The 12,829-nt window shown below is 36.6% G+C and overlaps 1 protein-coding gene across 3 annotated transcripts in view; it reads right to left on the reverse strand.

Moving 5' to 3' along the window:
• STK38L (serine/threonine kinase 38 like) overlaps nt 1-12,829 on the reverse strand; it is a 72,898-nt gene that overhangs the window by 13,826 nt on the left and 46,243 nt on the right. For 2 of the 3 annotated variants that reach the window (XM_008569436.1, XM_008569438.1), the window contains exons 2-3: nt 8,830-8,974; nt 5,201-5,252 (exon numbers count right to left, since the gene is read on the reverse strand). In XM_008569436.1, coding sequence (XP_008567658.1) covers nt 5,201-5,252; nt 8,830-8,963 — 186 coding nt within the window. In that variant the 5' untranslated portion in view covers nt 8,964-8,974. Of the gene's footprint in view, nt 1-5,200; nt 5,253-8,829; nt 8,975-12,829 lie in introns of those variants that run through there. The other variant, XM_008569437.1, reaches the window with a different exon arrangement.

A 12,829-nucleotide genomic window follows, 5' to 3' on the forward strand; every position in this document is an offset into this window, starting at 1 on the left:
CACTGGCTGAGCGAGGGGCGGGCGCGGCACCGGGGGTTGCGATCCCGTTGCCGGTCCCGGTACGGTGCGGGCGCGACACTGAGGGTTGCGGTCCGTTGCCAGACACGAAAAAAAAAAAAGAAGAAATATGTAGATGTGTATCAATGCAATGGAATTCTGACATTTCTAACAAAATTAAGCTAAGAGAATGAGCAAGAAATTACATAATTACATCTTCAATTCAAACAGCTAAAGAAACTACACACTCAGGCACATCAGTGGTGTTAATTAAGACATATGAAGATAAAAGTCAAGTACACAAATTAAAATACAGATTTAATACGCTTTTCTACTTCCAATATTAATTATAAAATACAGTGGTACTGTGGATAAAGTAAGTAGACAACATGGAAAAGAATTTTGGGGCGGTAAGAAGTCAGAAAGGAAAAGAATTTAAGTAAGTGTAATAAAGATACAGTCATTACTCTATTTATCTAAAAGATATCTAGATCTAGTGTTGTTTAAAACACAGATTTTCCTAATCACTGGATGAGGGTGATTTTTCTCTTTTAAATATCAGTTTAATGCATTAAGATTACATTTATAGGGCCGGCCCGGTGGCGCACTGGAGAGTGCGCCGCTTGGGAGTGCGGTGGCGCTCCCACCGAGGGTTTGGATCCCATGTGGAGACCGGTTCCCGCTCACTGGCTGAGCGCGGTGCGGGCGCAACACCGATGGTTGCGATCCCGTTACCGGTCAGTAAAAAAGACAAAAAGGAAAAAAAAAAAAAAGATTACATTTATATAATTACAAAAACAAAGATGGATCCTAGAGCAACAGTGAAGACTATTTTTTGCTTCTTTTTACATAAATGCAATGCCAGATTCACTTTTTTGACACACAGTAGGTTTTCAAAAATACCTTTTAAATACAATAAAAAAAGCTGATTACTAGTAAAGCAAAAGATAACTCTTAAAGGTAGTTTGTTTTAATTTTAAGACTGTAATAATAAAAAAGGCCACTTGGTGGCACTTTAATATCACATCCTTCAAGGCAGTAAAGCGTTTTTTGTTTTTTTAATGATATAAACAATTGTAAGAATTTTGAGATATTCTGAATCTCTCCCTTTATGGATTATAAAACAAAGTAGTGGTATACTTGCAGAAAGTCAGTGGAAACAATAACCTTACTACACAGTTTCATAAACTGCTCAAAACCTACAGACAAGAGAGAGTCAGCTAAAGAAAATAATGTTCATTAAATATTGGATAGGTTGTATAATACAGCAAGTAAATAATGTTTATGTGGTTTGGGGCATGGTCATTTAATAGCAAAAAGGGTGAATCACATGTGTATGGAACACACAATTCTACAAAAATAGGAATTACCTATGACATTGTTACATTACCTTTAAAAAATCTACTTTATGATTTTAGTCTTAAAACCAGTGCTGCAGTCCAGAGGCAGCTAAAACAAGTTCACATTTTTAAAAAATCAGTGAAAAAGCATGTTGATATACCTGTTCATGACTTGTGTAGATTAAGTAACCTTGAAAGACAAATAACTTCTTTGTGATGATCACATCCTTTCTTCTCCAAAGAAAACAACAAAAATCTGGACAGGCTTAGCATTTCATGGCTCTTTTGCAGCTTGAACTTGCCTGTTTTGGTTTTCCATTAGAGTAAACAATATTCCATATTTCATGGGATTTTCTTAAGTGAGATGGAACTAGAAACTTTCTTCCTTTCTTCATTCCTTTTTAAATGAGTGTTCCTCAAACTCTCGATCTGCAGGGTGCCCGGTTTATGTATAAGACAGTGCATACAAAAGTCTTGAGATATGAAAGGATTCAGCTAGCAACTTCATCTCAGTATATAAGCTTTATATGGCCACATTATACGGTTTAAAGTTTTCACAACTCATTTTCATTAATTATTTCACAAATCATTTTCTATTATAGAAGAGTTAAGGATGAGTATTAGTTTTCATTTAAAACTAGATTTTTATTTTTATAAAGCAATTAAAAAAAATTCCACCCCACATACAAATAGTTTTAACATATTTTATATTAAGGTTGAGTGTGACTATTTTATAGAATTTGACATAATTCAGGACCTGGCATGGGGCCTAACAATAAGCATTTGAATAACTAAAACTATCCTTACAGAAAAAAATGTGTAAATTTTAAAAATAGGTATTTGGGCCATTGACTACTTTTAGGAGCAAAATCTTGTCACATTTTCTATAAGTTATTTCAAAAAATTAAAGAAAATAGCTCTTAATGTAGTTAGTACTTGCTGGTGCAGACCAGAGGTGCAAACGGGAGGCTACAAACTATATTCAATCTACATATGCATTTGATTTAGAATGCAAGTTGTTTTTAAAACATTTTAATTTACTTGCCAATATTTTAAAAAGCAGGTGATTCCATATGAAAATTCAGATTTCCAGCTTCTCTTAAAAAACAGGAACTTGGCCACACTGGGCCAAAAGTGGCAATCACCTTAGACAGGCATCAGTTCCCTAATTTGTCACAGTCTCCCCCACTGATGCCAGCTACCAGGTGACATGTCTGATTGGGCTAGGGCTCTAGTTTTCTTAGAATAAAGTGAAAAATGGTATGTCCTTATCAATAGATAGACTGTGAGGATCAAATATTTTAGAAAAAGGAAAAATAAGAACCTATTTCTTTGTGGAAGTAAAAAATAAAAATTCTTTTTTTTTTTTTTTTGTCTTTTTCCGTGTCCGCCAGGATCGCAACCCTCAGTGTTGCCCCCGTACCGGACCGGGGACCAGCAACGGGATTGCAACCCTCGGTGTTGCTCCCGCGCCTCGCTCAGCCAGTGAGCGGGAACCGGTCTGTATGTGGGATCCGACCCCTCGGGCGGGAGCGCCGCCGCGCTTCCCAAGCGGCGCACTATCCAGTGCGCCACCAGGCCGGCCCCCCAAAATAAAAATTCTTTTTTTTTTTTTTTCCGTGTCCGCCAGGATCGCAACCCTCAGTGTTGCCCCCGTACCGGACCGGGGACCAGCAACGGGATTGCAACCCTCGGTGTTGCTCCCGCGCCTCGCTCAGCCAGTGAGCGGGAACCGGTCTGTATGTGGGATCCGACCCCTCGGGCGGGAGCGCCGCCGCGCTTCCCAAGCGGCGCACTATCCAGTGCGCCACCAGGCCGGCCCCCAAAAATAAAAATTCTTGAATTAAATATGCAAACAAAATGTGTCTAGATCAAAAGAATATAACCTTAGATGCCATCATGAAACCGACCTGGCCAGCTTCTCTCATTTATGTTACCTGCTTGGCCCTTGGGCGTCTGTTCTTGTAATCTCTCCCCTAGATGTCAAATGAAGATCTTATGTTTAAGATTTCTGTGTCAACGTGATGTGTATAATGTACATTAATACAATTATAATTACATAGTTATTAGTTATAAGAAAGTTATAATATAATAATAAAAATGAGAAAAGATGTGCTCAGTCTTATTTTGTCTCTATAGATTGGAATATAGATGATTTTTTTTTTTTGGCTGATGGCTGGTACACAGATCTAAAAGAATACAGATTTAAATTATTACCTTTTGACTAAAATTTAAAGAACACAAATGAAATAAGCTTTAAAAATACTTTATAGTAATTTATGTAAATAAATAATTTTAAATGTAAAAATATTTGAGTTTTCCACATTGAGTCAACTGATTAACAAAGTAACCACCTTTAGTATAAATCATAAAATATTTTGTTATTTGGCTTAAACACTACAACTATAAAGATACAGGTACAGCCCTAGGAGAGGTGCAGGTAAGATTAGATAACAAATTGATTTTAAGTCATCATTTGCCAACCTACTCTAAAAATAGAAACTCTTTTCTGGTTACTGAAAACTGTTAAACTGATTAATCTAGTGACTCCCTATTGCCTAGAAAATAAAGCATACTTTCTTAGTAAATTATTGCAAACCTAGTGTGCCACTGTGTGCTGTCCACTTACCTTGCTATTTTCCTTATTGTACGCTTTACAGCTCAAATGTTATTACTCATTATCCTGTATATGTATTCATTATTTTGTATACAACCCTTATCTCTAATGGAAATTCCACCCATTCTTTAAGATTCATATTAATTGTTACTCTTAAATGGAACCTTTTCTGATCCCCTAAATTAGGGGGGAAAAAAATCTCTATATTTTCAAAGTTTGCCACATTCTATCATATATACATTTTTACATACATATATACACAGATGTAATCACTCCTTCTAATCTGTAAACTCCTTGAGGGCAAGATCCATCGTTCATTTCTTCACCAAATATTATTTTAGCCCTCTGGCAGCTCTGAAGATGTACTGCTGAATAAGTTGTTAAGGAGTTATAGTCTCTGGGAAGATGGTATTTTAAGGCTACCACAAGAGCAGGAGCAGTATAATGAGAAGTACACAGGAGAAGTACCTGGAGGGATTAGGGAAGATTTCCCAGTGGAAATGACACCTAAAGTGAGACCTAAAGCTTCTTGAAGAGTAATGGGAGTTGGACAGAAGTAAGGAAGAGTTCCAAATGGCAAAAAAATGCTGGTTACATGTGAAAAGGTCCACAGGCAAGAGAGGGGAAATTTGAGTAATTCAATACCGGTCAGCATGCAGGATGGGGTGACAAGAGATGAGGCTACAGAGAGGGAAGCAGAGGCCAACTGGTACAGGGTCTTGTATACCAACGTTCAAGATGTGCCCTTATCGAGAGCACTCGGGAGCCAGTGAAGGGTATTAACAAAAGAGTGACGTGATCAAATCTGGTTTTAGGCAGATCACTCTGGCTGCAGTGTGCAGAAAAACTGAGGGTGGGAGGTAGAGAGACCAGTTTGGGACAGTTATTCTTCAGGTGAAATAACAGGTGGCTTAAACTAGGTTAGTAGCACTGAACTAGAGAAGTAGATGGTTTAAAAAAAATATTTAGAAAAAAATTTGAGAAGAGTTAGCAATTGATTCCTCCTGGAGCCTGACTTTCTTGTTCTACATACCTAGACTACTGTAGATAATGTTTACTAAATATATGTTCTTGGAATGAAAAAAATGAAAGCTGCCTCTTTCTAAAGATATTCATGATAGCAATGAAGAAATCCATATTCAAATAATGAAATCCACATTATCTAGGTTATAAAACCATCTCATATCAATAAATGAAAAAGTCACTGGGTTTGCTATTATACAGTAATTACAGGTAATTACATTACCTCTTCATCTGCTAATCCCTCTTCTTCCATGGCCACTTCTAATTTCTTCTGCCTTTTCAAGGAAAAAATAATTAAAATTTTAAATATTTTCCTGACTATTCCAATTTAAGAAATATACATTTATTTATTCAAGTTAACCACTTCAGTTTGCTATGCTAAAAAATCTTTCAAATTGGATCAAAATAATCATTAAGAATAGTTTCCTTTTTCAAAATATAAACACAAATTTAGCCTTCTTATACTGGCCAAATGAATAAATTCGAAAGTTTACTTCACCCTCCTGCCTAAATGAATTGTTAGCAACAGTGACTCAGTTCAAATATGGAAAACTCTGTTACCTAATATTCAGTCCACCCAAATCATTAATATTTCTCAATGTTTATACTAGAAACATAAAAAGATAATTATAGTGACTAAAATTATACAATTTAAAGGTGGATATCTCTGTGTTTGAATCCCAGTTCTAAACTTATTAGCTAAATAAGTTTCTCTAAGTCCCTCAGTTAAACTCTAAGCTTGATTTTCCTAATCAATCAAGGAAAGATGTCCAATGCAGTTAAGTACATTTTATTATATTAAAATTAATCGAAAATTAAAAAGTATATATGTACATAAAAATAACCCACTAACTACCAGAACATTTGCTTTTCTAAGTACAGCCAAGTTTGATTATTCATTTTCTTTAAGTGGCCACCCTTGAAGTTAGTTAAGCTGAGCACTGGGGAGGGGTGGGAGGATGAAGTAACTAGTAACTGGAGAGACAGCTGTGGGATATATTTGCAACTCACTTCCAAGCGGACATTAGTATTTTATTTCTACTGTATTGTTTTTTTCCTAAATATAAACCTGGGAGAACCTCTCCTGATTAGTTTTAGTGTGCCAGAGTGAGATTAACGTTCCAAGATTTACCCAAATGGGTATAAGGCTTGAGGGATGAAACCATTATACAAATTTTTTGGTATGTGCATGACCGTATTTTCACAGGTAAGCTTTTTCCTAATCTGTTATTAAGATCACTTATTCTTCTTTCTTATGGAAAATTCGTAACAAAAATACCTAACACCTGTTGATAAATCAGCACTCCAATGGAGAAGATGAGACTTAATGACATATTCTCCACCCACACACTTTCTCAGCACTTGTCATAGGCACCCACTGTGGTGCTTATCACACTGATTTTATCTTTTGTTTCCACAGTTTCTCCAGGCCCCAACTCTTAGAATGGAGTTAGCTCCTAGCATCACATTCTGGGACTGCCTGGTGCACCTCTAGGCACTTCTGAGCTGCTTGCTAAATGATTTCCAGTTTTCTCCTCTGCACAAAGAATCCAGAGAGTAAGAGAGGACCATTGTTCTCAGAGGGACTCTCAATATACAAGCAACATGATTCTTCTGCCAAATCTGTACTGCCCCCTTTCCTCAATCCTTGCCAAGACTAACACTTCATGAAATCGTCATTCATTCTGGAAAGAGATAGAGTAACTTTTAACCATTTCTACCATAAGTAAACAGGAAGATCCATGACTTCTCTTGCACCTTTTTAAAAAATAGTTTCCCTCCTAAAATGCTCTTGCATTTTGCTCTGATTAGCATTTTATTAGGTTTATGCATTTATCCAATTAGTTAAGCCTTAAAAATACCTCACACATTTTCCTTAAGCATAAGCTTTTAGAAAATATGAGCTAACAGTTTAATTTGACTTCCATGGCACCAAGCTGAGACTGCCTTTTTTTTTTTTTTAAATAACAGCAGAGGGCAAAACTGAATTACTTTAAGGTATTGGCAAGAAAAAACAACGAATCTTAAAAATTCTGATGAATAACTTAAGTGCCTCTCTTTTGAAAAAAACATGTCTTTCTTTCCTTGGTTCTCTTCTTTATTCACTCTCCCATGATGATCTGGTCACTTCCAGAGATTTAGATTACATTCTAATTTATGTAATTACTGATATATTTGAATTTATTTTTAACTTATTTTGTGCTTCCTATTTCGGTATTTGAGTTTTTCAGCTTTTGGTATTTGTTTTTCTTTTAATCTTGCCTTCTTTTGAACTGATTTTTATTTCTCATTCCATTTTTTTCCTTCTACTAATTTGAAAGTTATAAACTCTATTTTTGTTCTTTTATTGGTTACTTAGAAATTACAACATACACACTCAATTTGTCAAAGTCTGAGGTTAATCGATCTTTACTCCCTTTATACAAAGATCTTTAAGAACACTTTAATTCCATTACTCCTCTTCTGACTTATACTATTGGAAAATACTTTAATTCTATTTTTTTAATGCATAAGACATTATCATTATTATTTTTGTTGTTTTATACAATTTTTGTTGAGATTTGCCTATTCTTACCATTTAGATCTTCTATCTGTGCCCACTTTCCTTCTGCCTAAATTAGCATTTTAAGATTTCTGCTACTGAAGAGCTCTTAGTGTCTGCTTGCCTTTGCTCCATCTGCGTTCCTCTCTTCCTTTAGGAACTTTAATTAGAGATATGTCTGCTCTTCTCACTATTCTCTGTTTCTTAACTCTCTTTCATATTCCCACTCTGTCTCTCTAAGTGGACTTCTGAATAATGACTTAAGTTTTATTTTCTAGTTCACTAATTCTCTCCTCAGCTGTGTCTAATCTGCAGTTAAGCCTGTCCAAAATGAAGTTAAAACCCTGACTCTTCTCTAGTGCTACTTCAATAAATTGTACCATTTTCAATTTACCCAGGCATGAAATTTCAGGGACAATATTGACCCATTTCTCTCACATTTCATATTTGGCCAGTTGCCATGTGTTGTCAATCTTTCTCACTTGTCAATTCTTCTCTATTGTTGTTGCAATCCTATTTCAAGCTTCCTTTCCATTTACCTGTAGAATATCACTATCCTTTCCAGTTTCTAATTCCCCAGCCCCATCCCCAATCCATTTTATGTATCACAACTAAAGTTCTCTTCCAGAGAAAGAATTGTGATCATTTAATTATTTTGCTCAAAAATCTTCAAGGCTCTCCACTGCCACGAGAATAGTTACATTAACAAAACATCCAAGGCTCCCAGGATGCTGAAATCTAGCACATCCTGTGCTTGAACTAAACTGGACATTACCTAACCTGAAGGTGATTTCTTCTGTCTCTATTATCCTTCCTCCTACTCTTTTACCTCTTTCTCCTCTCTTTAAATTTCTCCTTCCTTTAGATTTCTTCTGGGGTGCCACCACCACTTATGAAGCTTTCCCAGTTACACAGTCAAAAACAATCTCTCCCTTCTTTGTACTTCTCTTAGTGACGCTCTTTACTCTTTCATGTTATATTTATGTGCATTATCTCTCTTACTATTATGTTTCCTGAAGGCAAAATAACATGTCACTCATTTTTTCTTCTTCCATTCCCACTGATACACACATAACACTGTAAATGTTTTTGGACCTAAGTCAGTATTTAATAAAGCATCCTTCTAAAAGAAAGTATAAAGATATATCATAATTTCTTAGGTGGGAAAGTTTGTTAAAAACATCATTTGACATGTGATATAAGTATATGGGTGCACAAGACTTGGAATAATTCAGAAATCTACACTTACACTCCACTCGCAGCATAACAGCTAATTTTACAAACAAAATTTTGACTAGCCTTTACTATACCTGGTTTCTCTCTCTTCATGCTGCAAAATTAGGTTGCTGTAAAAATTCTCCAGTGTGAGCTTGGCTACAGTCACTCTTTCCCTGGTATGGTTGCTCATAGGAAAAGTTGTTGTAGTACCTGCCGTCATTGCCATAGTAATAGAAACTGAAACAACATATAAAAACCAATTATTCAGTAGAAAAAACTTTCTCTTATAACAAACTCTGGAAATGTTTAATATCAACTAAGAAAAATTCTACCCTAAGAGTTAACACATCCAAGTCTTTCACATTATAAATAATACAAAGCTGATAAAGAAGGAAAAAAATGCACTATTCCCAAAACAAGAGAAATTAATTTTGTACTGGCAAAAGTAAGAGTGAATTACAGTAAAGAAGTACCAGTAGCCATCTACACATAATACAGACACATATATAAAAGGTCGTATTCAGCAAGCATTCAAAACAAGAAAGGTTCAATCTATTTTGTTATTGTTTTATTGATTACTAAATAAAATCTGTAAGATTTTGCTAACAGGTATATCCCTGATAAATGTAAGTCTCCTAAGAGTTAATGAAGTTTAGTTAAATAGTAAGAGGTAGCTTCTGCCCTATACATTCTATGGAACATCAAGTGTTGTATCAAATACGTATATAAACATCAATCTACAGCAATTCTTAAAGATGTATGTTTTAGGGGAAAATTACTTTTAGAAACAGGTCCCTTTGGATAGGGTTTATTGCTGCCCCATTTCATTCTGAATTCTGTGTCATTCCAGATAGTGCTATAACAACATGTAGTATACTTTTCCGGACTGTGAGATCCATTCCATTTTCAAATGAAACTCAAACGCCTCTAGGAAGCAGACAGAAAACACCAATGTATGAATCAAGCCAGCTAACAATAGGAAAGTTTTGCGGCCTTAATGGGACAATGTCTCTTTAAAGGCATTTGATGCCAACATTTGAAAACCATTGGGCCAGCCAAAGTACTGGTTTGAAGAAGACAGTTTGGACAATTAGATAAAATAAGGAACATAGCAAAATGGCTACTTCATAGCGGATGGATTGAACTCTGGTGGCTGCTGTAGGTGGGCACTGACCCTAAGAGACTTGCCTACCACAGGCCACATGTGACCAAGACCACAATAGTTTATACATTAAAGAGGCTTTTGCTTATCTGGATGAGGGTCATAACAGACCATTCCAGAGAAAATCCAGCTTTCCTAGAGTGACGTCCAAAGTTGTATTCTTAACTGAAAAGTATTCCCCCAAACCTGCCACCTACCCCCCCAATACCCACTTTGCCTTAATTACATGATGATACAGACCCCTGGACGTGGACCTGAACTGGACTAGATTCTCGGATGATGGAATGAACCAAAAGACCTTTCTTGTTCTTCAGTGTCAAGTATGCCAAGCATAGGTTGAAAGTAAACAATTTAACTATGGCAGACTCCCAGTTCCACTGTTGTCTTACTGGGGTCGTACCTCAATGTACTGCTTGAGCCTCAAACTCATTACATCTAAAATGGAATCTACTGTTCTGACATCATAAACTTGTTCCTCTGCTGACTACTTTAAGTCTTTTCATAACAAAAAGCTGATCATGTCATTTGTTTAAAAATGATTCATGGCTTCTCATTGCCTACAGCAAGTCAAATTAGCTTAGCATGATGAACAAGGACAAGTCACATGCTCTGGGTGCAGGTATATATCAGGAACTTCACGACATTTTATTAATTGATTTCCCCCTTTTTTTCTCCTGAGGATTTAAGACAGTGGTACTTACAATGCCTGACTGCATTTCATCCTCACGACAGTCCTATAAAGTAGGGAACGGAAGCTTGGGAAAGTCACTTAGCTAGCGAGCTGTGGAGTCAGGACGCCAACTCCACTTGCCTTTCTAGCCTTATGTGCTGCTCTTCCTCACCGCTCACTCTTTTCCCAACATACCTGTCTCTTTCATGTCCCCAAGCCCTCACATGACCTGTCCTGAACCAGGTATATCCTGCACACTCTTGTTTGCAGGAGGAATGCTGCTGATCCTTTATGGCCCAGTTTAGCTGAAGTCTCACTGTGGTGATTTCTCTAACATTCTCTACCGGAAGAGACATCACACTTGTCATTCTTTCATGGGTGTTTTCTAACATTTGCAACCATGTATCTCAGGTACTGGTGCTTGTCACTCTATTTGCCTATCCCACTAAACTAGGAGCACCTCTGGGTAAGAACTCTTCCTGATTCATTTTGAACATTCACCACAAGCACTATATCTCACACAGCACACTTGTCATTCTTTCATGGGTGTTTTCTAACATTTGCAACCATGTATCTCAGGTACTGGGCTTGTCACTCTATTTGCCTATCCCATTAAACTAGGAGCACCTCTGGGTAAGAACTCTTCCTGATTCATTTTGAACATTCACCACAAGCACTATATCTCACACAGAGTAGTCTTTAATGAATGAATGAGACAACCTATCAAATGGGGGCTGCAGGGAGAACTGGATGAATCAGCAATAAGTAAAGTACTTTATAAAGGCTAACTAATAAACAACTGTGGAAAAAGAAATTATTGAAGATAGGAGTCAGAAATTCAGAGATCTAATCCCTACCCTGCTGCTAATTGATCTTATGGTCTTTGTCAAATCACCAGAACACTGAACTCAAGTCACTTTTCCCACAGACAGGGATCATAATATTTGCTCTGCCTAATTCACAGGCCTAGTCTAAGGTCATCTGAGATAATATGAGGGTCCTTCAAAAAGTCTGTGGAAAAACTGAATTAAAAGATAATACAAATCCTTCCATGAACTTTTTGAAGACCTCTCATATGTACAAAGCACACTTAAAAAACTCCACAATGGGATATACAAATATAAATATTATTTTAGGTATCTAGTTTCATTTTTTTTAATGTGCCAATGCTTTAATAATAATGAGTATTATTTTTAGAAAGACATAAAAATAATCTCAAGAATTATCAAGGCCAAGTGATTTTTAAGGACTATGCTGCTCTTACAGGAATGGTATCTAACGCAATGCTGCCAAACCATTTTTGAAAGTCTCGGAATCACTGGGCTCATGTTCTGTGTTTCAGGATCAGATACAGAAAAGTTAAAGAAGGAAAAGTGGAACAGCGATGGTACAGAGCAAACCTTCCTCTTCCATCCCCAAATCGTGTGTGTTGTTTGGGATGTGGGGATGGGAAGAGGAAAACGGACTGGAAGTTGAGGAATTCAAGTAAATTTAAGAAAACCAGATTATACAAAGTTAAACAAGTTTCTTATCATAACACTTTCCAGCATCTTTAATATGCTAATATGCATCCTAAATCCTCAAAGGCAGAATAGGTATACAATTTGCAGTAGCATTCTAGGGAACCTCCTTCACAAATATAAAATTTAAGTTCACAGATACTTCTCCTCAAACACTCTTCAGTAAACAAATGCCTCTTACATTTTCAACAAACATTTAGGGGGAAAAGATTTAAAAGCTCCAACAAAGAGCAATACCTAAGGATTTTAGAATGCTTTCTGATTTGCCCTGCCTTTCTTCTTCTAGCAGGCAGGTACTAATGAACAGGGAAATGTCCAGATCTGTAGATAAGAGAATTTTCAAAGTGGTTTGCCAGTTCCTAAGAGAAAGAAAAGGTCAAAACCCAACTGTAGTTGTCCAAGGCCTATATATTCCTTTCCAAAAGCGAACAGTAAAAAAACAAAACTTTTTATAATGCTGCTTGAAAAATGCACAAAGAAATAACACATCAGTTAATTTAATAACACAACATATACAGAGTTACGTGGTTCACAAGTAATGCTTGTAGAAGTCAGAAAGAAAGATGTATGTTGAACTCAAGGTGTGGCCTTGCAGGGAGCTGGCTAGCTGCCAAGGGGCCTTGTAGAACAGGCTTCCCTGCTCAGTCTGCCAAGGTGCAAGGCTGTCTTGCAGCCACCAGTGTCTTGGGGAAATCAAATTCTGAAAGCTCTTAACCCTAACAAAGTTCACGTGAGACTAA

The sequence above is a fragment of the Galeopterus variegatus genome, unplaced genomic scaffold, assembly GCF_000696425.1.
Source record: "Galeopterus variegatus unplaced genomic scaffold, G_variegatus-3.0.2 Scaffold496, whole genome shotgun sequence".
Taxonomy (NCBI): domain Eukaryota; kingdom Metazoa; phylum Chordata; class Mammalia; order Dermoptera; family Cynocephalidae; genus Galeopterus; species Galeopterus variegatus.